Genomic DNA, 26,859 nt, shown 5'->3' on the forward strand with positions numbered 1-26,859 from the left:
CCACTTGTGACAACAGGTCTGGGAACTCCCCAGTTGGATCTTCCAAGGTCACTTCCCTTCTCTTCTTCCTCACCTCCAGAGAACATGAGCAAAGGAGCTCTGGCATACAAGCCATGGCTTTAATCACCACGTTGGCAGGCAAGCAGCCGTCCCCCACAGCACACCGAGGGTGAGAGAGATGCATTCCCCTGTTTTTAAAACATAGCAGCAGTTTATTTACAGTTCTTCAGCCACTCCCTGCCCCTGCAGAGGCTGTGCTGGGTCAATCCCAGCTCTTGCCACACTTTAGGAGGCTTTGGGTGGCAGGGAGATACAGGTTGTCACAGGATGTGCCTCAGCCCCTTGACCTGAGCATCCTAGGCAGTGGTGCCGCAGGGCTGGACCATGGCCGGGAGAGCAGGAGGATACTGGTGCGAGTGAAGAAAACTCCCCCTCCAGCGGCAGCTGCTGGGATCTCCCGTTTCAGATCAAAGTGCAGGGACAACATAAAACTGCCTCAATTCCTTGAAATCCTTTGGCACGTGGAGTCCATAGGCATCTCTCCAGCACAGGCCTCTGAGAAAACAGCTCAGTACGGCCGGAACTTGCGCTGGGCTCGCATCAGCGCGATTCTCTGCTTGTCCTCCTCAAATTTCTTCCTCAACTGGGCAATGTCTGAAACAGGCAAAAAGACGACAGGTCACACAAGAGCAGCAGATTTCCCTCTCCTAGGGAGCTTCACTTCCACGCACCGGGAGGGGCTCAGTCCCAACACTCGCAAACATGCACTCCCCAGAGCGGGTCCTTTTGCGCCAGGGCTGAGTGCCAAACTGGGGCTCTGGCTGTTCATCTCCAGCAGTGCTGCAGCTCCCTCTTGGGGAGCGAACAGGCCAGTTTTCCCTTCCAACTGCTGCCTTTGTGCAGACTGAAGAAACACCTAATTGGAAAGCCACGACTTGTGCACTATCCTACAAAATATTCCAGCAGCCTTTGCGAGGAAAGGTGGTGGCAAGGTGTCCCCCAAGAGCTGGCAAGGCCATTCGCACAACCACCCAGCCAACCGTTCACCTCCACTGAAGGAAGAAGGAGGCTCTTAGGGCCACAGGGTGAAAGACAAGAGACATGGACAGGGGTAGGAGAAGACTTGGACACTCACGCTCTCTCTTGGACTCGCGATGCTGCCAGGCATAGAAATTGAGCAGCTCTTTGCGGGCCCTTTTCTGTTTCTCCTTCTCCAGCACCCGCAGGTTGGCAGCCTCTGTCCGGGGCAGGCCGGGCTTCCGGCCCTTCCGCGTCACCTTCACCCAGCCTTCCTCATCTGGGACACCCTCCTCCTCGGCCGCTTTGGCTTCTTCCTGTAAAGACAGGAGGGTGATGCAGCTCAGTGCAGATGGGCTGCTGCCGGCCCGAGGCATGGCTCCCCCACAGCCCCCCTCACACATGTGAAAGTTACAGCTCCTGCTTCTGCACAACATTTGAAGGAACATGCAGGACCAAGGGTGCAGGCATTCAGCTCTCAGTCACAACACTGCACACCAGCCAGGACACCATTTATTTGTGATATCTACTGTAAGCCCTGGGTGGAAGGGTCAGGTGTTGTGAACCAAACCAGGGTCTGACTGCCCACCAGCAACTGGGAGCAAAACAACCCTGCCAAACAGCGTGTTTCCTTCTGCCAGGGCAGAAGGGCACCAAGAGACCCTCTCTCCTCCCTTCTTCTCCCCAAACCACCTGTTCAGATGGGTTCCCCCTCAGCCTGGCCTCACCTCTGCTATCTTTTCATCGTAGTCTTGCATGTAGGCGTCCACCTCAGCCTTCAGCTCCTCCTGATCCACGATTGAGGCCCCATAGTTGGCAATCCACTCTGAGACAGAGAGGGCAGAAGTCAGCAGTGGTCCCTCTTGGAAGCAAGCCCTGGTGCGATGCCTTTGGGCAGCTCTAGAGAGAACCGCTCTGAGCATAACATGCTCTGTTCCCATTCCTGTTCTGCCTCCTCAGTGCCACAGCTCCATCAACCCGCGGTCCAGGCCACAGCCAGTAAGCGATGGGAAGAGCTTGAACCTTCCCAAGCGGGAGTGGACCAGCCTTGAGCCCAAGAGATAAAACATTCAGGGCTGCACTCCTGTCAAGGGGTCATATCTGAAGTGCTGTCATCTTGACAGACACCTGGTGCCTGTTATTGAGTGCAGATTCCATTCTGAGGGCAAGACACAGCCGGTTTCTTTGAATCTATGTGATACTGAAAAGATGTCAGGAAAAACTGCCCTTCTGTTGTACCAAGTGACCCCATTCTCCCATAGGGTCACTGGGCCAGACTACAACATCCAGTACAAGAAGATTGCTACTACCTTGTGAATAATAAAAGCAGGACAATGAAATGCTGGATGTCTCCTGGCTCAGTACAAAATGGTGAGAATTAATCTGGGACATGCAGGGCAGGATTCAGCGAGCAAGTGGCATAGTTTTCCCCCAGCACTAGCTATCAGGACAATAGCTAGGCCTGACTTACTGCTAATGCCAGTTTTCACAGGGTGACTCTCTGTTGATATCAGCAAGGGACCTTCCTGTGACAGGGCCTTGGCTGCCTGGACACCAGATGGCTTCCTGAACACCACGTATGCTACGTGAAATCCCTACAAGAAAAAGACACCCAGGCCCGTCAGATACACCAGGGAAACTGATGACGCAGCAAGGAGCCGCAGTATGAATAAGATACAAATAAAAATGAAACCACAAGTTGTAGTGGGATGGCAAAAAAAAAAAAAAAAAAAAAAAAGATAATATAAACTCAAACAAGTAATCATGTCACCCAGTCCCCAAGATGGTTTTCCCATATCACAGAATCACAGATTGTTAGGGATTGGAAGGGACCTGGAAAGATCATCCAGTCCAATCCCCCTGCTGGAGCAGGAACACCCAGATGAGGTTACACAGGAAGGCGTCCAGGCGGGTTTTGAATGTCTCCAGAGAAGAAGACTCCACAACCCCCCTGGGCAGCCTGTTCCAGTGCTCTGTTACCTTCACTGAGAAGAAGTTTCTTCTCAAATCCAAATGCAACCTCCTGTGTTCCAGTTTGTACCCATTACCCCTTGTCCTATCATTGGTTGTCACCAAGAAGAGCCTGGCTCCATCCTTGTGACACTCACCCTTTACATATTTATAAACATTAATAAGGTCACCCCTCAGTCTCCTCTTCTCCAAGCTCAAGAGCCCCAGCTCCCTCAGCCTTTCCTCATAAGGGAGATGCTCCACTCCCTTCATCATCTTCTTTGCCCTGTGCTGGACTCTCTCCAGCAGTTCCCTGTCCTTCTTGAACCGAGAGGCCCAGAACTGGACACAATGTGCTCCAAACAGTACCAATCAGTTCTTGTGATCTTTTCCTGTTTTGACCATTAAAGCATCAGCATCCCCCCTTCCGTGAGCTTTACCGTTACTGGTTTGCGGTTGAAGTATTTGGATGTCAGTTTTTCTTTTTTCTCTCCTGGCTCTGGCTTGTCACAGACATCCACTGACTGGACGTGCCCGCAGCGGGCAAACAGCCTCGACAGAGCGTCCTTCACACACAGAAAAGAGAAAACGAAGCGCACAGTGAAGCAGGACGCATTCCTCCATTCCCACCCAGCACGGACTCCAGGGGCACCGGAGGTGCTCCGGGACCCCCGCCCGCAGCCTCCCCGGCCCCTGGGCGGTGCCCTCGGCCTCCAGCCGCCCAGCCCCACTCACCGGCCCGCAGTACGGGGGGACGTTGAGGACGAAGAGAGTCCGGCGCGCCGGGTGCACGGCGCCGGCCCCTTCCCGCACCTGGTGCTCCTTCACCAACAGGTAGTGGGGCGAGCGCTGTCGCTCTCCGAACTTCACCGCCAGAGCTGTGGGCGACGCACCGGTTAACGCCTCCGCCAGCGCCCCGGTCCCTCCCCGCCGCCCCGGCCCCCTCCTCACCCGTGTACCCCGGCGGGGCCGCTCCGGCCACACGCGGCACGGCGGCCGCCATCTTAGCGCGGCGGGAAGCGGCGGCGCGCAAGGGACGCCGGGAGTTGTAGTTCCCGGCGGCGCTAATGGCGGCGGCCGCGCCCTCGGGGCGGGAAGAGCCGTGACGGACTCGCCGCCGCCCGCTGCGGGAGGGAACGGGAGACCAGGCCCGTTCCAAAACAACGGTATTAAAACAAGGCGTACAAGGCGAAAAAGCGTCAGTGAAAGTAATGAATTACAGAGAGCTGTCTCACCAAATCAACACTATGAGAAGAAATGGTACACGCAAGAGTCATGAAAACGCACCAGACAAACTTACACATGGCAGCATTGCTGTCAAGTCAGCATGTTTTGGAAAAAACAAAGGAAAAAAATAGAAATGCTATGACAAATTACCACCTGTCCTGACCAGACATACTGAATTAGTGGAAGCAATCAGCACTTCATATGCAGGTTTATAATTTCTAACAGCCCAGGGGAAAAAAAAATTAAAAAAAAAAATCACAGACTTCACAAACATGCTGCATGAGGGCAAATGTGCACAGATGTGAGCGCAGAAGGTGGTAGGTGAGCTCAGGGGAATGCAAACAGATCATGGTGACAGCCAGGACAACAGGGAACTGCTGGAAAAGGACTGGGAATAACTGGTTCCTCTTCTTTCACTGCCCAAAGCCACCTTGTCAACTATTAGAAAGACCAAGGTAACTTTCCAGAGCTGACTTTAGGAACAGGCAGAACAATGCACACCAAGACATTGCTGTACGACAAATCATGGAGTGGTGTTTAGATAACCATTGACTCCACCAATTAAAAAGAAAGAATACTGCCGTGACCACAAAGCTAGAGAACAGAGCCATTCCAAGGAAGTTTGTCAATGTCATCATAATTTCTCAGATCACTTAATGCACAATTTAACAGCAAGTTACAAAGTGCATTTTGCTATTTGGCTTTCGGAACGGACACGTAAAAAAAATATCCTGGATGCTCAAATTCTCTCAGATGAGACAAGATACATGCTCACAATACATGCAGTCCTCACATTTTCACAGCTTTGTACCCAGCTGATAATTATAGTACCCTACTTCACTTAGAACAGTTACCTTGATTTTACTTTAAAAAAATACTAAGTTGTCAATAACAAAGGCCGTTCTTTATTTTCTGTAACAACAAAATTGGAAGCTGTTGGGGACACAAATTGCTCCCACTTAGTAGAAAGAATCAGCTACTAATTTCAATGATCCAGACCAAGAGGCTTATGAGTATCAGTTCTCTTATCCATATACTCCCTCTCACTCTTCATGACATCGTCCGTTTCAAAGTTCCTACATTGTTGTAAAAGCAGGCTTGACTCAATGTGGAAACAACTCTGCCTATCTTTAGTTGCTTCACAGCATCTAAAAAGGCTTAGAGTCCACTCTCTGTATAACAAATGTTTATTCAGAAACAGATAATACATTATCTCCTCCAACCCCTAAAGTTTCCTCCCCCTCCCCACATAGTTTTTTTTTTAATTAAAACACAGGTGTTTGATGGACAATCTAAAAAAGGAGAACAATAGCTGTCTTGGGTCCCCTCCCCTACAAACATCTGTTCACATGAAGCACCTTACCACTAATGATGGTGTTGGCTTCCAAACCAAAGAGAGTACTCAGGAAAAACAAGTCCTGCCAAGTCCTCAGTTATTTCCATGGCTAAAAGGGATGCAGTGAGATAGAGGAATGGTTTGCACGAGCTAGATAGAGCAAAGGGTTCAAGAAAGCGAAAGAAACAGAGGGTTGGCCAAGAAATAGAATCTGGACCTAAAACGGTTACAGGGAATTGATTAAAGTTCATCGGAGCTGAACAGAATGAATCAGGTTAGTCTCCCAGCTAGAAGGATCAAGTTCAAATCCCAACTACATTCTGGAAGCGGCTTTTAGCTTTCCTTTCTTATAATACAATTTGAACAAATACAAAAAATGGGGAGCTACTGGGACTCCAAATACCCATGGCAATAACGTTGTGCTAACAAAGTACTGGAAATGCCACCTAGTGGCCTGTGGCCCATCACAGACACTCACTGGCCCAAGGAACATCCTTGCTGCTCTGCATGAGACTTGCTTAATGCTCCTCTGCATCTTCCTTACAAAGCGCTACCTGCTCTCCTCTGCAAAACCTCTCCCTGAAGCCATGGAGCGCAGCGATCATCCTCCAAACCCACGCGTGAGCAGCATGACCGCACAGCAGCCAAACGCTGTCCAAGTGACATCTCAAGGAAGTGAGTTCTCAGGTGCAAGGGAAGGCTGCTTCCGATGCACTAGCATCTGAAAAAGGCCCCAGCTCGTTCCTTTGTATAGGAGACTGGGTAGGTTAGAAGGTAAGAAAAAGATTAACATGCCGACATCAGCAGCAGGATGCAACATAGTCTAATAGGCGCGAAACACCTGGATTTCTTCTAACTCTGAACACAACCCTGGTTCTTGCTTTTCAGTCCAGGAAGAACTGAGCTTGACCCTACAGGGCTAATATACTCACTGTACAAGTGCCAGGGCCTTTTTCGCACCCCCACACCTCTGGATTACCAGAGCTGAGCCATCCCTCCCATAGCACAGCGAGGGGTGCACTTGTGCATATATCCTTTCTCCCTGATGGAATTGGCTGGAATACACAGCAAGACACTCAGTTTTTCACACTTCTCAATGTCTCAGCTGCTGAGCAGAAAAACATCCAACAACCAAAATAAAGTAGTATGTTACTGAGCACACACAAGTCAAAGTCGCAAGATGGTGCTTCCTGCATGAAGCCACACCTGACTTTGTACCCAGTGCAGCAATTTCAAAACCACCGTGGTGTTCTTGCCTGTCAACAGTCAAGAGGATGCACCTTCTAGTTAAAGGTCAGTCAGAAGAAAAGAGAAGAAGGTCACCACTCCTTCCCTCTCAAAGTCTATGTGCACTTTTAATGGCCACTAAGGGCTTTGGAGTAAAGGAGGGAGTTACATGGTATATGCTTGGTAATACATTACTGGCAGAAGGGGGAGGTTATCCTTTTGGAAAAAAAAAAAAGTCATGGAAGAAAACTCCAACTATGAAAACAGAAAGTACACACACAAGAGGAAACACTATTGTACAGTAAGGTAGCGATCATAGAAAACAAAAAAAATTTAAAGGCAGGCAAATGCAAAAAACATCTGCACTCCTGCACTTCTCTCATTCCCCAACTTGAATTCCAGTCCACTGCTCGCTCTCCCTTCTCAGAGTTTAATTTTGAATTCTGTGGGCTGCACAGAGGCAGAGACCCCTGAGGATTTGAAGAGTGCCTTCAAGATAGTGTCAGGGTCCACCTCAGCTGGGGGATTTGAGGCGGTGCTTGCACTTGACCGGCGTGGTTCCCCTTCCTTCTTCACTGAGGGGGTATCACTCAATCGGCTGGAGGATTAAAAAAAACCAGTATTTAACTTCTCATTATGAAATAAAATCTAACACTATGTCTGCATTTACTGTTCTCAGTGTTGCCCCCTTCCTAATATAGAGATAGAGGTTTTAAATATGCTTTCCTCACAAGAATACCTCCTTGTCTCAGGCTTGCTTTAAGCCTCAGTGCTGAGAACACTACAGAGCCAAGCTACGTTGCACCCAGCTCAGCATATTCATGGGACAATAACTTGCTGACAGTTTTCCTCCCCTCAGGTTCTTCTCAAAACAGAACCTGCAAACATGTTTGGTTCTTCCCCCCCATCCAAAGGACACTTACAGCAATATAGGTTGATCTGAGGTGATGACATTCCCATTCATATGAAGATTGCATTTCATTGGTTGACCTAAACAAACACAATTTAAAAAGCCCTTATATTAGAATCATGGTAAGGCAAGACCCCAGAAATAGTACACATCAGCGTAAGCAACAGAGTTCCACGTGTAGGGGAAACATGGGAAAGAACACCTGGTAACATCTTTTGTTGCAAAAAAATCACAGCAACACAAGAGCCACTGAAACACTCAGTACCATATGAAGACTCATGCTAATTAAGAAGTTACATATAGCTGCAAAACCCTTAGCAAGAACACAAGAGAATCTCCCATTCTCAGCTGTCTGCTCCTCATCTGACATTTATAATAAGTCACTCATCTAAAGAAATAAAAATCATCTATTTCCAGCTAAAAATTAACACCAATTTCAGCCTATAACAACACTGCAGGTGGATCCATACTAACAACTGCATTGTTCAAAGTTTGTGGAGAAGCTGATACTAATTGTTTTACAGGCCTGACTCCAAATGCCTCTGACTACCCTTTGAGAGTTTTACAAATATTTGTTTTACTTGTACCTTGCAAACAGCTATTCCTTAGGCAGGTAAAGCCTTCCTAAGGACTATCTAGCTCTCAGTACTAGATTAGAAACAAAGGAAATTTTATCTGGAAGTCACACCAGTGGAATCAGCAGGACCCTGCCTCTAGCTTTGCTCACTCTAGGAATTTTTTTAAAAATTTACTTCCCTTCAATAAACTGTGCATATATTCAGGTAGTTACATGGAAGCACATTACATTGTTTAGCTCTTGAACTGATTTTCTGGCATTCCTCTCTTTTGGTAGCATACAGGCATTTCAGATGCTTTTAAACTCTCCGTTGAGGTGGAAAAATCTTTGTGATTTATCTATCATAAATGCAACTCTGGCCTCAAACTTACCATCTAAACACCTGTTGTTGTATTTCTTATACGCTGTGATAGCATCTTCTTTCTTCACGAATACTACCTCAGCCACTCCAGGGTGCACCAGCCGGGCTCGCTTCAGAGCGCCACACACACAGAATAGCTCCTGAGGGCAGAGAGTTCGTCATGACCATGGTCACGTCAAAGGTACCACCTCAACCGAAGACACTGAGTGAGAAAGGCTTAGTTTCCTAACTGCACTGCTTATCCAGCTTCGTAAAATACACGGCAGAATCGTGCCACCTGTTTTATTTTGTGTTTGCTACGGTACGAGTTCTTTGCATTAGTAATACGGGTTGCACAAAGCTCCATACTGCTACCAACACAAACAGAAAAGTTCAAGGCCAGTAGTCTATACGTTTTGTCACACATGAAATCCAGGCTCATTCTCAGCCTGCTGAGAATGGAAGAAATTAAATAATTTGGACGGAGGCATAAATTCAAGGACAACACCAAGCATCATGTGGCATAAATTGTTCTAAGTTATGCCAGATATCTCAGTATACCCTACAAATGGTATTTTGTCCCAACTTCTTAAGTATGCACTTTTTAATAAAAGTGAACAAAAAACAGAAGAAAAAACAAACCAAGAACTCTAAAAGTTTTGCAAGGAAAGCAAACCCATCTCACACCCCTCTTCACTGCATTCACCACAGATCAAGTGATTTATCAAATAAGGTAGGATAAGGGACAAAAGCTTCACTCATCCACAGTCTGGCAGTAAGCAACACTCACAACAATGTCTTCCTCTGTGACTCGAGGATGCAGATTGTTTACGGTCATCTTTGTGCCTTCCAAAGGACTGAACGCCAGCTGCCAACACAAACAAATGCATCACATAAAAAAGGTCAGAAATGCAGCAGGCAAGACAGCACAGCAGAGAAAGCATAAAGAAGAAGTCATTAAAGGGATGTCTGGAAATTTCTGTACACACACACAAAGGACTGAGCTACAGCTAGTAATGGGAAGTGCATCAATGCTTACAAAAGCCCAGATCATCTGATGGTGAAGAGGTGCCCCTTTTCCATGCCATTTTGCTTCTGAAGTAACTTTTCTCTTTCATTCCCATAATCCACATACACACACAGGACTCCTGGTCATGCTCGCATTTTTAAGCGCACATCTCTGCTGCACTCTGCACCAGCCAGCAAGCCCCAAAATATGGCTTCAGCCCCTCAAGAACGTGCTGGGAACACACGGTGGGTTACCTGTACCAAACATCAGGCAGTTTGGCAAAGCAATTCCAGGCAGGTTGTCTACAAATTGCCCAAGAGGCCTTGTGTGTACAGCAAGAAGCTGTATTTAGAAGAATTGTGTTTTTCTCGTTGCTAACAGGAGCAGACAGAAGACAACATAGCTAGTAGTGTTAAAACATTATTCGCCACCAATGACAGGCCAAACAACAACTGCCACAACCCAGTAACACAGATGCCTCCAGGATCACGTGCTCCCAGGCTAGATACTTGAGAGAACTTCCCAGTCTCAAACACTGAAGAACAGGATGTTTAAACAGGTTTTGAACTCTCAAGACACAGGTTGCAGCTATCAGAATCAGCTTGATAGAATCCCAGAAATAATGGTGGAAGGCAGGCAGAAATGAGTTGCTTGCATAACTGACAAACAGCAAGTTTCAGAGACTTCTATAAAGAGCATCTCTCAATTCCCTGAGCTCACCTCAACAGGTGCCGGTTCTTTTGGAGGCTCCTCCTTTGTCACTAAGGTCCGGGACATGTTTGTCAAGGCCTTTGTCCTCATAGGAGAGGGAGGTGCAGGTGGAGCTGTGTACGTATCATTCTGGACCACTTTAGTCAGGGGAACAGTCTTGGACAGAGAGAATTTATTGCCACTCAGCCCAGTCTGCAGGAAGAAAGAATAAAGTACCTCTGAGAGCTGCAAACTACATGAATCATCCTTCTTTTTCAAGCACCAACAGCAGGAGAGCATTACCAGCATGCACTAAGAACTGCATGTCCTTCCCAGTGCCAAAACCACTACAGCACTGGAGACTTTCAGCTCTGAGACAAAAATCAACTGAAGTTTCTGAGCACTAGTTTATCCCAAAAGAACACTTCACTCAGTGACAGAGCACTTTTTAATTTCATATTCTTCTTAAATGAACTTTACTAGTGGGACTTGAATCTGAATCCAAAGATTTTTAAGTTCTTTACAAAGAGTTCACAAAAATTGCTCATTAATGATAAGATTGAGCTGCCCTAGTGCAAACAACAATACTTCATCAGAAACACCAAGCTAGGATACACAGGGTACACAAAGACACAGAGCGTAACCTTCTAGCTGGAACTACCCAAGTTTAAAGCCAGACTAAAAATTATGCTTGGTAGCTGCTGTGAACACTGGAGATGACACGTATACTCCTGAAGGAAAAAAAAGCAAAACAAACCCACAAGAAACATAAGCCTGTTTTTAAGCATGACAAATGACCAGGAGCTCTATTCCAAATAACCACAGGAGAAAAAAAAAAAAAACCAAACACCACACAGGATAATCATTGCACTAGACTGCCTGTGAGATGGTAAAACCACCTGAATTTGCTTTCTCAGAACCACAGAACAATTTAGGACAAACCTATGTCCAGTCCCCATGTCTGAAACAGGGCTAACTTCAAAGACACATCAGGTTGACTCAGGGCCTTATCCAGTTAACTCTGAATAGCTGAGAACGGCTATTTCACAACCTCTCTGGGTCCCTGTGCCAGAGGCTGACCAATACCCTGAGAATTGCACAACTCCCCCCGCTTCCATATACAACTAGAATTTCTTTTGCTGCAACACATTTGTTGGTTCATCTTCTACCTGTTCACTCCCAAAACAGACATGGGTTATGCCTTTTCTATGACCACATGTTAGACAGTGAAAAAGAGTGGACAGATCTCACCACAGCCTTCTCAGTGTTAAAAGACACTGCTCTCTCACCCTTCCTCTCACACATCATGCACTATGGCCCCCTGACCACTCTGTTGTACAAGCTCCAGCCTGTCAGTGTCTTTCATGTATCACAGAGCACCCAAACAGCCACAGTACACCAGCTGTATTGTCAAAATACCAAACAAATGGGAATAATCATCTTCCTTGATTTGATGGCTATGATCTTACTAATATACAATCTATAGTTGGTCTTTGTTGCTGCAAGGATGCACTGCTAACTCAAGCGTATCACCCAGCAGGACCCCCAGCCTCTTTTCCTACAAAGCCACTTCCTAGCCAGTCAGTTCTCCGCTCAAGTTGGAGAGGGTTATCCACCCCAAGAGCAGGACCTAGCATTTGCGTTGAAATTCCACTTCTCCAAAGCACCACTACTCCCAACAAGATGCCAACTAAGATTTTGCATGGCAACATATTTCCTGCTTTGACGTCCAGTCTCTAGAAGCAGCAGAAAGCTTCCCTTGCTTGCCTGCTCAAACAATAACGAGACCGGTCCAAAGCACTTCCTCAACAAGAAGAAAGTCAGGAGCTAACATGCAGCAACCTGCCAGCAAGGGAGAAAGCACATACTGTTAGCCTAAAAGAACTCTGGTCCAAAAATAACACTAGAAGCACGGGCACAAAGGGAAGGCTGGGGTGAAAAGCAAACATTTCAGGAGAAAGCATCGTTTACATACTTTAAAAGAACATAAGCCCTGTAAAGCCGCAGCCTGTGTGTCCACCCAATGTGAGCATGGCCTGGTGGGGACTGTTCAGATAATCCCTTACCGCGTTGTGCAGGAAACTGTTTGTGGTGGTGATTTTCATCTGTTTGCTAGGAAGGGGAGAGACACTTTCATCATCATCTTCCATGTCATACAGACCCTGAAGAGAAGCAAGGTAATAGTTTAGAAGCAAGGTAATAGTTTACAAGCAAGTAGATTTAATCTAGACATCACTGCCAAAATAAGTAGTTTCCCCTGCCTTCAGCCTTCTTCAGGTAATTAATATCACTACATTGGACTTTACTCCTGTCCTTGCAGCTTGGGGACACGGTGCTGAAGGTATGCAAGTCCATTTCACAACACCAGTGCAAAAACTATCAAACTTCTTTTCCAGAAATGTCACAGTAAATCTGTTTCCCTTGGTGCATTCCCTAGATCCCATCAGTTCTGACAAAGACACATCAGTGCAATAAAGCCTCAGTGTCTTACTTTCTTGCACTTTGCTACCTTTAAAACTGAAGCTTGTGCATATGATTTTTAATTTTTTAAAATTAAGCAGATGCCTGCCAAATACATCTGAACTAAACATCCCTTCTGAGCAGCCTGGTTTCCTCAGCACAGCACATATCCATCTGGCACTAGAAAATACTGCACTAGGAGTTTTACTGAATGAATAATTAATTGCCCAGTTCAACTTAATGCTCATAGCCCTGCCTCAAAATACTGAGGCTAACTCCTACACAAGTATTTTTTTCCTAGACTCTAAATAATGTTAAGAAAAAGTCTATACACATATGGCACTGCCCAGAATGTAAGTCACAACTCAAACCAGCTTCACATTAATTCAGTAGAAAGTAAAGAAAAACAGAGGGATCAGCAATGAGAGCTTGCAAAACAAGTCGGTTGTCCCAGTCTGCAAGATTCTGATTTACAAACAGGGAAGTTGTTCCAGTCACAGAAATGCCAAGAAGGAGAGGAATAAAAAAAAAGGGATGGTAGAATAAAGGAAAATTGTGCAGAAAATAACTGGGGAAAATGCCATCAGGACAATGGACTTGAGTTTGAGATAAAGTGAAATGGATTCAAGGTTTATGGTGATGAAGTCAGAATAATGAAGACACTTCCTTAAGTGACAACATCTGGGACCGGTGAGGGCTGCAGGTCAATGTAGAGGTAACAGACAAATAGCTGAGGCAAAAAAGCCCAAAACAAAATAGGACATGATGTTGTGAATAATAGTTTTCCAGTATTTCATATAATGCTTTATATACATACACACACACAAAAAAGTAAAATAAGTAACAAAAATGTGTAATTCCTCTTCGAGGCAGTAAGGTGGCTGAATGGCTGGGGCTGTGACAAAGGCCTTTAAAACTGATCCCAGAAGAAGCAGCACAAATTCTAGGGTTTTCTTCAAAGTCTGACTGATAAGGGATATGGCAAATTTGATAGTACAGCAGAATACCAATTAACATCATTCACTATCAGGTTTCCAGCAGGGGCCCACAGCTGGGATTTCACAGGAAGGTTATACCCTCTCCCACCTCACTGTAGAACATTTGACCATGTACAATCGTATCCATTCTCTGAAGCGGCTGGCAGGATGGTGAATCAAAACAATCAAAACTTGATCTCATGTGGTGTCACTGAGAAATTTATAGAACGATTTAAGGGCTAAAGGTCACAGTCTAGAAAAAAAACACATTAGCGCATACAGATAAAAATGTGGAATAACTACTTTGCATTCACATAACACACAAGGAATCAAAATCAGTTAGACTAAATAAAAACTTAAATTACCATGGAAGTATCTTAACCACACAATAGGGAGCTAAGCTGTTAGAGAACTTCCAAACACTTTTCTTTCCCACTTAAAAGTTTTCTTTGAACCTGCCAGCATTTATGGATACCTTCCCCCTCACAGATAACAAAGAGCACGGAGTAGGCACACACCTGTTTGTGTGTATGGTTGTTCACCACATTGATCCTCATTCCTGCTGGATGAGAGTGTCCAGGAACTGGAGCTTTCTGCTACAGTTAAGAGAGAAAGAACCAAAGTGTTGAACACTGCAGTCCACCAGATGCCCATTTCAGAAGATCAGAGCTGTTAGTTGATACCCTGAAACCACTTAAATGGAACTCACTATACTGCTTTTGAAAAATATTACCACCTTCCAATTAGGTACTCTATGCTCCTATGAACATGCTATTAGATAATATCTATATTTCCTGCAATATGTTAAATATGAGACATTTTCACTTAAGTGAAAAAATTAAAATCTAAGGCCACACGAAGAAACTGATTGGAGTTTTAGTCCAAGATTAGTCAGAAGGGGACTTAACTCCAGCCCTGCCAGCACTGACTACATATACATTTCCGCCAATATGAAATCGTGAATGTGGTAAATCAGTAAGCTTAGCTTCTCTCCTTTCATGCTACAGGGAACCACAATACTTATTTCCATCAAACTCAACAAGTTAGGAGTCAAAACAATCTAGTTGTTCTCCATTTCAAATGAGAATTAGATACTGTCAATTCACACCAGAGCCAGAATAACCTGCAGTGGAATAAAATGTAGCTGACCCTTCTGCAGCCTGCTATACCATGAAACAGAGAAACCACAACAGAACTGGTCAGGAAACGTAGCTGTACTAATCAACAACTGAAATCAAGCAGCAACGCTCTCAAAAATAGTCTCTTGGTTTCTAAAAAAAGCTGGAATCTGGCCATTACAGAAAATAAAGGGTCGTTTTACAAAAACACTCCATACAGGCAATAAAATCTTCAGATTTGCATTTTCCCTAGACTGTAGCTTACACCTCATGTTTCAATCTGCTAATCAATTCAGAAACAAGGGTACCTGTCCTACAGAAACACCAGTAGAGCTGTGGAAATTCTTTTGGTTTCAAAGACTTTTTTTTCCTTGCTTTATGAGAAACAAGACCACAGTACAGGACATTAGAGCTGTGTGCTGCATTTCAGATCAAGATACTTTAGTCTGATACTGCTCCCACATTTGGGAAGAGAGGAGGGCCATGGGATATTTTGAATTGCAGTATAAACTTTTAAAAAAATTATTAAATAATTGCTGACACATACGATTTGTCTACAGTCTTAATTGCTATTATACAATATTACTTGCTTGCAATATATTGTCTAACTGTAGGTCAAACCAAGTCATACAAAAAAAAACCTAAATCAGGTCAGAGCAAACTGCTACAGTACCAAGTTTCTGGAAACTATTTTAACTCCTAGAAGCTTCGTAGAAAATGTTTAACTCCTAATGGCTGATGGTGGTGATTTGGCTTAGAAGGACAGCATGAGTACTAATTACCCTACTAATTAAAGACTACTGAACAGACTGCCCTATTGCTCTGCGATTAGCCCTTCTTACTACCACAAGAGTCCTTTCTCTTTCTTAGGTCAGCCCAGCAGTAAACCTGCAGAGTAATGGAAATTTCCTAGGTCAATTTACAGAAGAAATGTGCTTAACGCTCTTGAGCAAAACCCACAGCTGAACAGAAAGAAGACTCATCTAGGCTTCCAAACTGATGAGAATAGGAGATTTTCTGGGTATGTGTAAGCGCACTGTTGACCTTTGGGAGTAGGGAAACAGAAGAGATAGGCTAGGAACTTCAGTTATATGCTTGCAGAGGTGAGGAAAACCACTCCTCAAACAACAATCCTGACAGTCTGGAAACTTCTCTTCAGACTCTACCCACTGTACCTAACACACGCATAGTTCAAAAGTAGTTGTGACTCAGAGAAGTTTGCTCAGAATCAAGTTACTGTGCACACAGCAAAGTGAAATTAGAAAACTGGCAAAGGAAAGCAGCAGGTTAGCATGATCAACTGATTATATTGCAATTGAAATAAATCTTAAGCCTCTGCAGGAATCCATCATGTAACCAGGCAACTCCCTGGAAGCCAGGGCTTTCCTGAAAACCAGAGAAATAGAGAAATTGTAGAAGGGCTCACTGAATTTTAGACCATCTTAGATACAAAGATGGCTGTATATTCTAAACTGTTATCCCACCATTAGGATAAACCAGCTATCTAGACAGGACAATCCACCACAGACTTGCAAAGAGGGGTGGTATAAGAATGACAAAAAATGCGTACATTTTCTTTGTATTTAGGTGGGAGACTATTAACCATTCAAGACAACCACTTTAATGCTAACAGGAGTGCTGCTTTAGTCTTTTTGGGCCCAAAATTCAAATGAGAATTTAAATGAAAGCTGAGATTCTACAAAAAGCCCCAAGCAGCTGCAGGGACACCCAGACGGCTCCAAACCCTGCCCTACAGGCTGGACTCAACCGCATTACCATGTTTTCCATTGTAAACATGTGAACATATTCATGTAGCATCATTTCTACTGAACTGCTGTAAAATAACTGAGGGGTTCAGAGGTGGCTTGCTTGACCTACTTGGATAGTTTTGGTGATTTTCACAGCTGGATTTACTGTCCCCATTGTTGGGCTGATAGCAGCTGGAGTGCTCCTTTTTAAGCTGATCTTCTCTCTGGCATCCACCACTTTGGTCACCTTTTCAGCAGCAACACTTTGCTGCTTACGGGAATTCAACATCTCTCGAGCATCCTGCACCTTCCCTTTGATTTTGAACCGAGCGTCCTTTTGAATCAGTTTTTCACGGGCATCTTTAACCCCCAGTTTGTGACGGGCATCAGTGAGTCCTATCTTCTGCCGGGCATCAAACGTCCGCTGGAAGCTGACAGCTGGTGATGACCTATTGAGAAGATTTTGCTGGATCCCAATGCGAGATCTTACACCTCCAAACACTGGCCTTGTGTTAAGTCTGGGGGAAAAAAAAAAAAAAAAGTTTCAGACGTTGTAAGATGTGTTACAGTATCAATAAAAGTATTTGTGTTGCTGCAAACAAAAGTTCATTATTACTGCACAGAAATCCACTCAGGTTAGATGTCCAAATACAATAGTAAAGCCCCTAAGCTGTTTTATGCTGGATTTTACTTTCTACATAAACAGCTAAGGAACTGATTTCCAAAATCCATTCTTAAGCTCACATTTACAAACTTCAGTAAAGGGCCTGACTTCAGCTGTGCTAAGTACATACTACATTGAAACAAAGCTTTTCAACAACTTAGTTACTTTGGGGAGACCTTTGAAGACAAACAGAAACAGGACAGAGCAGTTCTGCTAAAGTATCTTTTGTAATACAACAGTAAGTCCTGATACAAAGGAAACATGGAACTACGTGTGATTTCAAGAATTCTGGGCAGCAAGTTTAGATTCGTGGAAGCATAGAGTCTTGGGGTTTAGGAAGTACAAACACCAGTACCAATCTCAGTTCAAAGCCACCCGTTTCCAAGTTTACTTACTGCCAGCAAGAATACTTATCAGTCAAATTACTCCTTAACATCACTGTCTCTTCTTTAATCTACTAACAGAACTCTGCACTCAATGTGCTTTACTTTTTAAGCACATCATCACAATACTGAGCACAGAAAGATAACAGCCCACACAAACAGTAGCACTTATACTTGGACACAAGTATTACTAAGAAGCAGCCCATTAGGTAGTGAAAGCTGAAACTAGCTTCTCGTTGCAAGTCTAGGAAACAGCTTGTCTAATTTTTTAATACAGTTCCTCATTTAAGTAATTTTTAAGGATTTTATTTTTTCCGTTTGGTTTATTTAAAAAAAAAATCACAACAAAAAATATGTCAACGTGGGAAGAGAAATTTTAAAATTCAGGTACTGAAAAAATATTCCTGCTGTTGGCATTTTAGAATTCAAATAAGCTAAAGAGGGCTACAGTGTTCACCTGCTTTCTGAAACGTACTGTCCAGTATTATAAAGTCTAAAAGTAGGTATCTAGCATTTGTGTAATACTCAAAAGGCTTTGTCACAAGTTCAAATGATGATGCAATTTGAATATTTCCTACAGCATTTATATCAGCATTCCTAACCCTACAATCCCAACATATTTACAGTCATGTATTTTCACTGGAGAAATCTGTAAAAAAAGAGGTGAAAGACAGAATCTCCACTTCTGTTTCTTTCATTCTTGTGTCCAGATAATGAGAAATGTAGGACTGGGATCCCATCTTGTTATCTAGCGAAGAATCCTATGGCTGCTCATACAGCCAAAGCACATTATGTACAAGAAACAAGAGTATTATTAAGATCATTGATTGAAATACGTCCTGAATAATACAGAAGACTAACAGTAACCATAAAGCAACAGCCACAGAACTACCCTGCAATTTTAAAAAGCATTAATTTAGCAATGTTAAAAGCATTCAGTTCTTTTCGGTGCCCAATGTGTGCCTCAAACGGTCCGTGATAACAAGAGGTTTGACTGGAATGGGCTAGACTGAATTTATAGGTGCCACTGCCATTTGGCTCCTGTGCTTGCCATGGGGCTTGTTTGCCTTACTGTAAATTAGTCTTGTGCTTGTCGATGGCTGCTTTTTGCTTTTGCTGCTTGCTGTACTGCTTTTCATCTTACTCTGCTGTGCCTGGAAATGTAACAGTGATAGCGATGCCTGGGCTATGCTGCTGTTTCTGTGCTGCTGTACTGGACAGGCTGGAACACCAGTGTGAACTCAAGTCAGAACAACTCTGCAGACACAGAAGTCAGTGCAGAAGGCACAGCAGGAGGTGTTCCAGGTGCTGGAGCAGAGATTCCCCTGCAGACCATGGTGTAGAACACGGCGAGACTGGGTGTTCCCCTGCAGCCCATGGAGGTCCATGGTGGAGCAGATACCCACCTGCAGCCCATGGAGGACCCCACGCCAGAGCAGACAGATGTCCAAAGGACCATACCCCATGGAAGAGACCCACATTGGAGCAGTTTGTGAAGAACTGCAGCCCCTGGGAAGGACTCTCATTGGAGAAGTTTGTGGAGGACTGTTTCCCATGGGAAGGACTCCACACTCCTCGTCTGTCCCAGTGTGGAGTCCTCCCCTTAGGAGGAAGGAGCAAAAGGAACAACATGTGATGAACTGAGTGCAACCCCCATTCGCTGTCTCCCTGTGCTGCTCAGGGTGGGGAGGAGGTAGAGAAATTGGGGGCAAAGTTAAAGCTGGGATTTGAGTGGCATGTTCTGGAATTACTAAACCAGGAAACCTTTCTTGCTCACCAGGCTAGGAGCACAAGGAGGAGTTCACTGGAATGTTAGCCCTGTAACCCAGCCAAAAGGAACTAGGGGTGGAGACTGTAATGGAAATACCTTTAAATTGTTGTATGTTACAGGGAGTACTATAGCAGGAACCACCTGAACCAATGGAGGACAAGCCTTGCAAGAAGCAGTGCAAGTGCAGCAGTGACCTGACCCGAGCTGGCTTTGGTGGTCAGTAACTCCACACAATGCACCACCTCTCCTCTCCTGAGTGACCACAGTAACAGGTGGAACCCAAAGTGATGGACTACACGAGTCCAATCAACATTTTGTGTACATTTATGGACACTTCACAAGGGCAGTCCATAGACCAAGGGAATGATATCTGTGTATTATACCAAAGGATGGGAAGGGTGGTGGTGAGTAACAAGAATGTATTGGATAGCTTGAGACCCGAGCATGATGTAATTGGTATGGAATAACGGGTGAAGAATGTGCTGCTTTTGGCAGGGATTGAGTTAATTTTCTTTGCAGTAGCTAGTATGGAGCTACATTTTGGATTTGCACTGGAAACAATGCTAACACAGGGATGTTTTAGTGACTGCTGAGCAGCGCTTACGCAGAGTCAAGGCCTTTTCAGCTCCTCACGCCACCCTACCAGCAAGTGGGCTGGGGGTGCACAAGAAGCTGGGAAGGGACACAGCTGAATCCAGCTGACCAAAGGAATATTCCACACCATATGACATCATGCTCAGTATAGATACTAAGGGAAAAAAAAAGGAAGGGGGGATGTTTGGAGTGATGATGTTTGTCTGCTCAAGTAACCATTACGCATGATGGAGTGCAGCTTTCCTGGAGATGGCTGAACACCCACCTGCCCATGGCCAGTAGTGAATGAATTCCTCGTTCCGCTTTGCTTGGGTACACAGCTTTTGTTTTACTTATTAAACTGTCTTTATCTCAACCCATGAGTTTTCTCACTTTTCCGATTCTCTCCCCAATCCCACCAGAGGAGAGCAAGCGAGTGGCTGTGTGGGTCATAGTTGTTGGCTGGGGTTATACCACAGCAGTGCCACAGAAGGGCTGCACAAGTGGTTCTTTTTAATAAGCATAAAAGAGGACAAATTAAACCCAGAAATGTGTATCAGCATTTAAGCCAGAATTAGTTAAAACTGCTAATGACACAAACTAATGAAAATAGTTAGGTAACTCTGTACTGAAGATTACATCGTCTCTTAAGATTTGTGTTTATCCTAATAAGCAACTATCTTCTGTATACAATTGCTTACCCTGTAACAGCATTAACTCTTTAGGCTTTTTGTGACACAACATCTGAAATACAGGGGAACCTCAAACATCTAATTCACTTTCAATTACTCCAAGTTCTGTCTTGACTATTTTGTGGATTAGTACATTTTCCAGGTGAAGATTTTTCTGTTATTTCATCTATACTACGGAACAGCACGGATATAATTATTTAAGTTTATTCAGCCTTCACAAAGTCAAGTTAGCCACCTCAGAGATCTTAGAAGGTGAGCTGAACACTACAAACAACAGAAATGCAAGGCACAAAAATTCTTACAGTTCTGCTGAGGGATTATTGTTCAGCAAATAAAAGCAGGAAGAATTCTTGGAAGAACTGCGAGTTAAGAAGAGATTTAACAAAGGAGAAATGAGGTACTTGGCATACTAAGCAGTATAAGACTGTTCCAAATACGCAGGATAACATGAATGAAAGTGCAAAGCCAAGGCCTTGTCTAGACTAGGATTTATATATGTTTGAATGTTTTACCAGTATATGCTAGCAGATAACTTTCAAAATACTACTCTAGACACACAAGTGCAGACAGAGTTAAAGCTTCAGATTCCCCAGTGACCATTAACTTTAAATAAAAAAGGGACGTTTAGCTAACACAGATGGGGAGAAATCCATGGACAAGACCTTCAGAAGCATCAAGAGACTACAGCAAAAGGGAAGCTGAAAAGCTACCAAGGGAGAAGGCAGATAAAGATTGCCAACAGCTGCACTAGAGTAAATGGCCCAGCCTACACTGGAGCACCTGCCCTACAGAGCCTCATCTTGTAGCTAATATGCAATACATTCCACATCCACACAAGCATTTCAAACAATCTGTCAGGGTATCGTCAACCACGCTACAGAGGTTACAGTTTCCGAGGGCCAGGCAGCAAGTTTGATGAAGTCCCTGCAGCCTGGCCTATGCGGATCCCGACCAGCTCTGCTACAATCGCGGCTCCCGGTGGCACAGCCCCCCTCCCACGGCCATCCCACAATGCACCGGGCTGCTCCTCCACGCACCGCTCCGGGAGCTGCGGGGGGCCCGGGCACCCCCGGGGCGCTGCCCGGCGAGGAGCCGCAGCCCAGCAGCAGCTCGGGGCGCAGACACGAGGCAGCCCAGACACCGAGGGGGCTCGGGGCAGGGGGCGCCGGCGCTCGGTTTGGGGAGCACCATTGGGGGAATCGGCGGGGAGAAACAGGAGGAAGCGGGGAAAGCGCAGGACGGAGGCTGTGGCACAGCGATGGGCTGTGCCCCGAGTCTCGAGAGAGACGAGAAGGGCCCGGGGAGGGGAGAGGGGGCGGGCGGGGCGGCCCTGCCGGGGCCGGAGCCCACGGGGCAGCGCCAGGAACAGGAGGTGAGGTGGGGGACAGACCCCCGCCCCAGCCCAGCCCTGAGCGACAGCCCCCACCGCCAATCGCCGCCAGAGGCACGGCCCCGCAGAACGACGCCTGAGCCAATGAGAAGGCGAGAACGGGGAACAGGGCCGGGCGGCGCTGAGGCAGGCGGTGGCCCGCAGCCTCTGGAGCGGAACGACCAAAAGGGACAACACAGGAACCACCGGAGGCCGCCGGGCCCAGGGCGCGGCCCTCCCGACCGCTTACCTCCCTTTCACCATCACACCGCGTTTCCGTATGAGCTCGTCCAGAGAGAGGTCCGCCATCTTGTCGCGGGGCCCAACGATGAGACGCAGCGAGCGAGACCCGGACATAACATCACACTACTTCCGCTACTCGCCCCGCCTCCAAAAGTAAGACAGTCCCCGCCCGAGTGCGCGATGAGGGAGGGGGTACGTCCCACAATTCCCAGCGGCGTCCGGGCTGCTCATTTACATACGTCCCGCAGCGGTCCCGTCCCGGTTCGGCCCGCGGCAGGAGTTACGCGGCGCGGAAGGGGAAATAGACTGGGCAGTGTAGTGAAGAAAATGAAGCCTTAGCTTGTGCATGGTGGAGCCCCGTGGGAGCTGCTCGCCCTGACCTATAGAGCTAGCGCGCAGGGCTGTCCCAACGAGGCGGGGACTCCTGGGTTATGCCTTAAACTTATGAGTAAGGAAAATAACGACCCGGGGTGACGCCCGGGTCCTCACTGCGAATGTGAGATGAATTTTTGCGCGGGTACAGGTCGCCCCTGGGTGGCCCGCTTACTTCGCGGGGTGCCCGGGTGTGTGATCTGCCCGACCCTACGTGCTGAGCTTGTGAAAAGCAGAACCGGGGCGGGAGTGACCTGCCGCCCGTGCGGCGGGGCGGAGCGCTGGATGGGGGCACCGGAGCCTTGGCGCTGGGTTGCCGTGGGGGGGAGCCCTGACCCGCCGCTTTGATCTTTTGGTGAAGATCAAATCGCTATAAAGAAAACGAAAAAAGTCTTGTGTCTCCTGTGGCTCCCGCCCCCGCTCCGTCCGGTTTAAGCGCAACACCGCCTGCTTGGGCTGGCCTAAGGGCCCGCGCGAGGCTTAGCGATACATCACCGAAACCCGCCTGACATTTACGTGCCTGCGGGAAGTGATTGCTTGTTTATGCTTTTGTGGGAGGTATTATGCCATTTAAAATCAGACTAAGTAAAAAAAAGAAAAACCCCTGAAACACAGTGAAAGGGAACAGCCACTGTGCGCAGGCTTGGGCAGAGCTGAGCTTCCCGGTGCCTTTCCAGCATTGCCTCCTGCCCTGCCCTGACACATCGCCAAAACGCAGCTTTTTGCTCCTGCCCACAGCTCTGTGTCCCCCCGCAGCTGTCAGGAGGATCTCGTGTGCGGTTCCCCTCTGCACCATCCCTACTCTCTCCCTGCCGTCTCCCCACCACAATGCCCCTGAGCCACGGCAGCATAGGCAGCAGCATCCACCGTGTCCCTGTGGAGCTGCTGGCCCACGTGTGGTCTTTGTGCCACCCACAGAGAAGGCCCTGAGAGGAAGCTCTTGGATGCCAGTGGCTGCGCACAGCTGGGAGACCTCAGGATTCCGCAGCACAGATTTTTCTCTTAGGAGCCTACGGTCATACCTGTAGTGATGCCAGCTCACCGCTTAGTTGTCCACTGGTACTTGGTCCGGATCAAGGGTAACACGACTGCATCACTATCAAATTAGGCTACACAATAATAAGTTTATGCCCTTTTTATGCCACCTTTCTGAAGCTGTTGAGATAGTTGATCTAGCTGAGCTGGTGGGGGTGGATGATATGTGACAACCATAATTTCTGCTGTTGCAAAACGAACAGGTAGCATTTCTTTGAGCAAATTTGGACGACTGTAAGAGCAGCCCAAGTGGTTCCAGACCCAGTGTCCTGTTTCCAACCTGCAAGGAACCCCCAATGGAAGTCTCTTTCTGACACCTGTCCAGATGTCCCATGGACCTCAGTGGTATTCGTGCAGCCTCGATACCCTTTGACAAGGAGAACAACATGTCCACTCTCTGCTGCAGGGCGAGCCATGTCCTCGTGTTCATCATGTTTCCATCAGCCTAGTTCTTGCAGCTGAAGGCAGAGAGTGCATGTGTCGCTCCTTTCCTCCCTCTTGTCCACCTGTGATCCCCTAAGTCATCTTCAGGCAAAGAGTCCAGACCTGCTCGCCCATTCCTTAAGTGAAGCTCCCTTCCCTCTGCAGGCACCCCCCTTCCCATGCGCAAGTCTCTGGGAAGCTGGTAGGGGGCATGAGGGGTTTAAACCTCAGGATCTTCCATTCCTGGTGTTTATGGTGCTTTTACTATTGCCGCCAGACATGACAAGCTGCAGCTCAGCTTTCACGGGTCCCGCCTGGTTCCTCATTGCAGCTTTGAAAGAGAAGTCAAATATTTGCCCAGGCCTCTGCTTCTCTCCTTGGGGCTGGGAGTGGGGGAAGCTGCGAGCAGCAGCAGAGAGACCTCCCTGAATGTGGGGGTCCCCGCAAAGGGCTCCTTGACCAAATGTGCTGGGAAACTCCCAGGCCTGCCCTTGGCTTTTCAGAGGCAGATTCCTTGAGCATGTCTCCCTCACCAGGCGAGACCCAGGACACCAAAGTCAGAACAGAGGAGATAGTTTCCCTGTCTCACACCAATTTCCTTTTAAAAAATATTAATCAGGAAATCATGCAAAGGACGTCACGTTAACTTTGGAGTAGTACGTGGCACAGCATCCAACTTATATTACCCTCAGTGAGTCATACAGAGGCACATGAAGCAGCTAAGAGCAGAATGACATGGCCAGAAAAAATATCTGGTAAGTTGTTGTGGAGCAAGGTCACATCATTACTCAGTCTAGATAAAGTCTGTCTGTCATGGCAACCCACCACAGCGTTAGATGTGTTTCCTTGCTCTTCAAAGGACAGAAACCTGCGTGCCCCGCGTGTCAGAAGCCAAGTAACCTTTCTAGCAGACTTCAGTTAGGAAAGCTCATAATCAGCTAGGCTGTTAGAAACTTTAATTCTTCTCCATTAATTATAACAAAACTATTAAAAATTGACTGTGTAGGCAGTATGCTCCCCCTTAATTGCATTAATACCATCACCATAATAATTGCCTTGACACAGAAACATTTTGCATGAAAACAATTAAGCAATTTTGTAATTAATTTCAAGAGGGAATTAGCTGCCTTAGGGGTAATTTTTTCTATATCAGTTTTTGTACACTGAAGTAGAATCCTAATGATTACAGTAACAATCTCCTGACTTCTTATATATTTATTTTTTGTTCAGAGTGAAGACATAGAGACAGTAACATTTTTGGAGGTTGCACCAGGAATGTCAGTTCATGTGAACTCTGTTTGAGTTCTAGTGTTTGTTTATGTCTATAAACTGAGAGTTTGATTACTTTGTTAATTATTTATTAAGAAGTATGTTTCCTAGCAGGAATAAATTTATTTTATAAAAATAAAAACAGAAAAAGAAAAAGGACCTAATTTGGGATTAGATTGGACTAAAACAATCATTTGCAGAAATAATGAGATATTCTTATTATGGTAAAAGTCTAAACTATAAGCAAATAAGCGGGACTGATCATCCTCTAATTTCTTCACCAGAGCCCTTCCGTTATTTACTTTGGACATAACCCAGAACAGAACAGGACCTGTTGTGTTGTTCTTGTTTTTTGTCCGGGTTCGACGTGCGTGCTGCTGTGGGGAAGGTCGATCCTCAGAGCCTGGGTGCTGGCTGCCAGGCTATTCCTTCTCCACTCCTGCCCGGCCAGAGGAGCCACGTGCTCCCTTGCTCCAAAGCCTCAGCTCACAGCTGGTTGTGTTAATGTGTTTGTCCTGGCATCAAACACTGGCACTGCCACCAATTCACAGAATCAAAGAATGGTTGGGGTTGGAAGGGACGTCTGGAGATCATCTAGTCCAACCCACTTGCTAAAGCAGGTTCACCCAGAGCAGATCGCACAGGAATGTGTCCAGGTGGGTCTTGAATGTCTCCAGAGAAGGAGGCTCCACAGCCTCTATGGGCAGCCTGTTCCAGGGTTCTGGCACCCTCAATGAAAAGAAGTTTCTCCTCATGTTTAGATGGAACCTCCTGTGTCTGTGCCTGTTGTCCCTCGTCCTGTCACTGGGGCACCACTGAAAAGAGTCTGGTCCCATCCTCTTGCCACACACCCTTGAGATATTTATAAGCATAAATAAGGTCCCCTCTCCGCCTTCTCCAGGCTGAACAGACCCAGCTCTTTCAGTCTTTCCTCCTAAGAAAGATGCTCCAGACCCATCATCATCTTTGCAGCTCTCTGCTGAACTCCCTCCAATAATTCCTTGTCCTTCTTAAACTAGGGAGCCCACAACTGGACACAGTACTGCAGATGCGGCCTCACCAGGGCAGAGCAGAGGGGGAGGATCACCTCCCTCAACCTGCTGGTCACACTCACCCTAATGCACCCCAGGATACCATTGGTCTTCTTGGCCACAAGGGCATATTTTTGACTCGTGGTCATCCTGTTGTCCACCAGGACTGCCAGGTCCTTCTCTGCAGTGCTGCTTTCCAGCAGGTCAACCCCTAACCTGGACTGGTGCATCTGTGAGCCTCTCCATAAGCATTTTAAAATTCTGAACTTTCTTACTGAAATGTTCAGGAAAATTGGTTCCTACCCCATGTAGCTGTCCTTAGAGTATATCATCACAAATGTAATCCAAAACATCCTGAAAAGAGGAATTTTAGTCCTCTTCTCTTCCTAAACCACTGTTGCCTCTACTTTGTCATTGTGTTTTGGGAGCATTGTGAATGAAGGAATCG

At 46.3% G+C, this 26,859-nt stretch overlaps 3 protein-coding genes across 6 annotated transcripts in view; 1 reads left to right on the plus strand and 2 right to left on the minus strand.

The window, feature by feature from the left end:
- Positions 1-189: 189 nt before the first annotated feature.
- Positions 190-4,047, minus strand: RRP7A (ribosomal RNA processing 7 homolog A). Its single transcript, XM_082071148.1, has 7 exons — positions 3,919-4,047; positions 3,703-3,845; positions 3,408-3,533; positions 2,489-2,612; positions 1,746-1,843; positions 1,136-1,334; positions 190-654 (listed from the first exon to the last, which is right to left on the minus strand). The coding sequence occupies exons 1-7, from the start codon at positions 3,968-3,970 to the stop codon at positions 569-571; spliced, it is 828 nt and encodes a 275-aa protein (XP_081927274.1). The 5' UTR covers positions 3,971-4,047; the 3' UTR covers positions 190-568.
- A 2,819-nt stretch (positions 4,048-6,866) lies between these two features.
- POLDIP3 (DNA polymerase delta interacting protein 3) lies at positions 6,867-22,430 on the minus strand. 2 transcript variants are annotated; one of them, XM_082071106.1, is made up of 9 exons: positions 22,289-22,430; positions 16,717-17,104; positions 14,239-14,313; positions 12,350-12,445; positions 10,314-10,496; positions 9,375-9,452; positions 8,616-8,745; positions 7,681-7,747; positions 6,867-7,355 (listed from the first exon to the last, which is right to left on the minus strand). In XM_082071106.1, the coding sequence occupies exons 1-9, from the start codon at positions 22,393-22,395 to the stop codon at positions 7,181-7,183; spliced, it is 1,299 nt and encodes a 432-aa protein (XP_081927232.1). In that variant the 5' UTR covers positions 22,396-22,430; the 3' UTR covers positions 6,867-7,180. The 2 variants fall into 2 exon arrangements, with proteins under 2 accessions (XP_081927232.1, XP_081927231.1); XM_082071105.1 differs by having other exon boundaries at positions 14,239-14,316.
- Positions 22,323-26,859, plus strand: part of LOC309449195 (cytoglobin-1-like) — a 31,280-nt gene continuing 26,743 nt past the window's right edge. For 2 of the 3 annotated variants that reach the window (XM_082071159.1, XM_082071160.1), the window contains exon 1: positions 24,397-24,866. Coding sequence is in view for 1 of the 3 variants with exons in the window: in XM_082071160.1 (XP_081927286.1) it covers positions 24,847-24,866 (20 nt within the window). In the remaining 2 variants the exon portion in view is untranslated. Of the gene's footprint in view, positions 22,435-24,396; positions 24,867-26,859 lie in introns of those variants that run through there. The other variant, XM_082071158.1, reaches the window with a different exon arrangement.

The sequence above is a fragment of the Streptopelia decaocto genome (genome assembly GCF_964273445.1).
Source record: "Streptopelia decaocto genome assembly, chromosome: 1".
Classification (NCBI taxonomy): Eukaryota; Metazoa; Chordata; class Aves; order Columbiformes; family Columbidae; genus Streptopelia; species Streptopelia decaocto.

Excerpts from the sequence above, each read along its gene's own strand:
- POLDIP3 (XM_082071105.1), bottom strand. The coding sequence starts at position 22,395 with ATGTCCGGGTCTCGCTCGCTGCGTCTCATCGTTGGGCCCCGCGACAAG. Across the intron at positions 12,446-14,238 it reads ACAACCATACACACAAACAG|GGTCTGTATGACATGGAAGA; the intron begins GTGTGTGCCTAC and ends GCTTCTCTTCAG. Across the intron at positions 9,453-10,313 it reads AAGAACCGGCACCTGTTGAG|CTGGCGTTCAGTCCTTTGGA; the intron begins GTGAGCTCAGGG and ends TTGTGTTGGCAG.
- RRP7A (XM_082071148.1), bottom strand. The coding sequence starts at position 3,970 with ATGGCGGCCGCCGTGCCGCGTGTGGCCGGAGCGGCCCCGCCGGGGTAC. Across the intron at positions 3,534-3,702 it reads TCCCCCCGTACTGCGGGCCG|GACGCTCTGTCGAGGCTGTT; the intron begins GTGAGTGGGGCT and ends CTGTGTGTGAAG. Across the intron at positions 1,844-2,488 it reads TGTGAAAACTGGCATTAGCA|AGTGGATTGCCAACTATGGG; the intron begins GTAAGTCAGGCC and ends TCTCTGTCTCAG.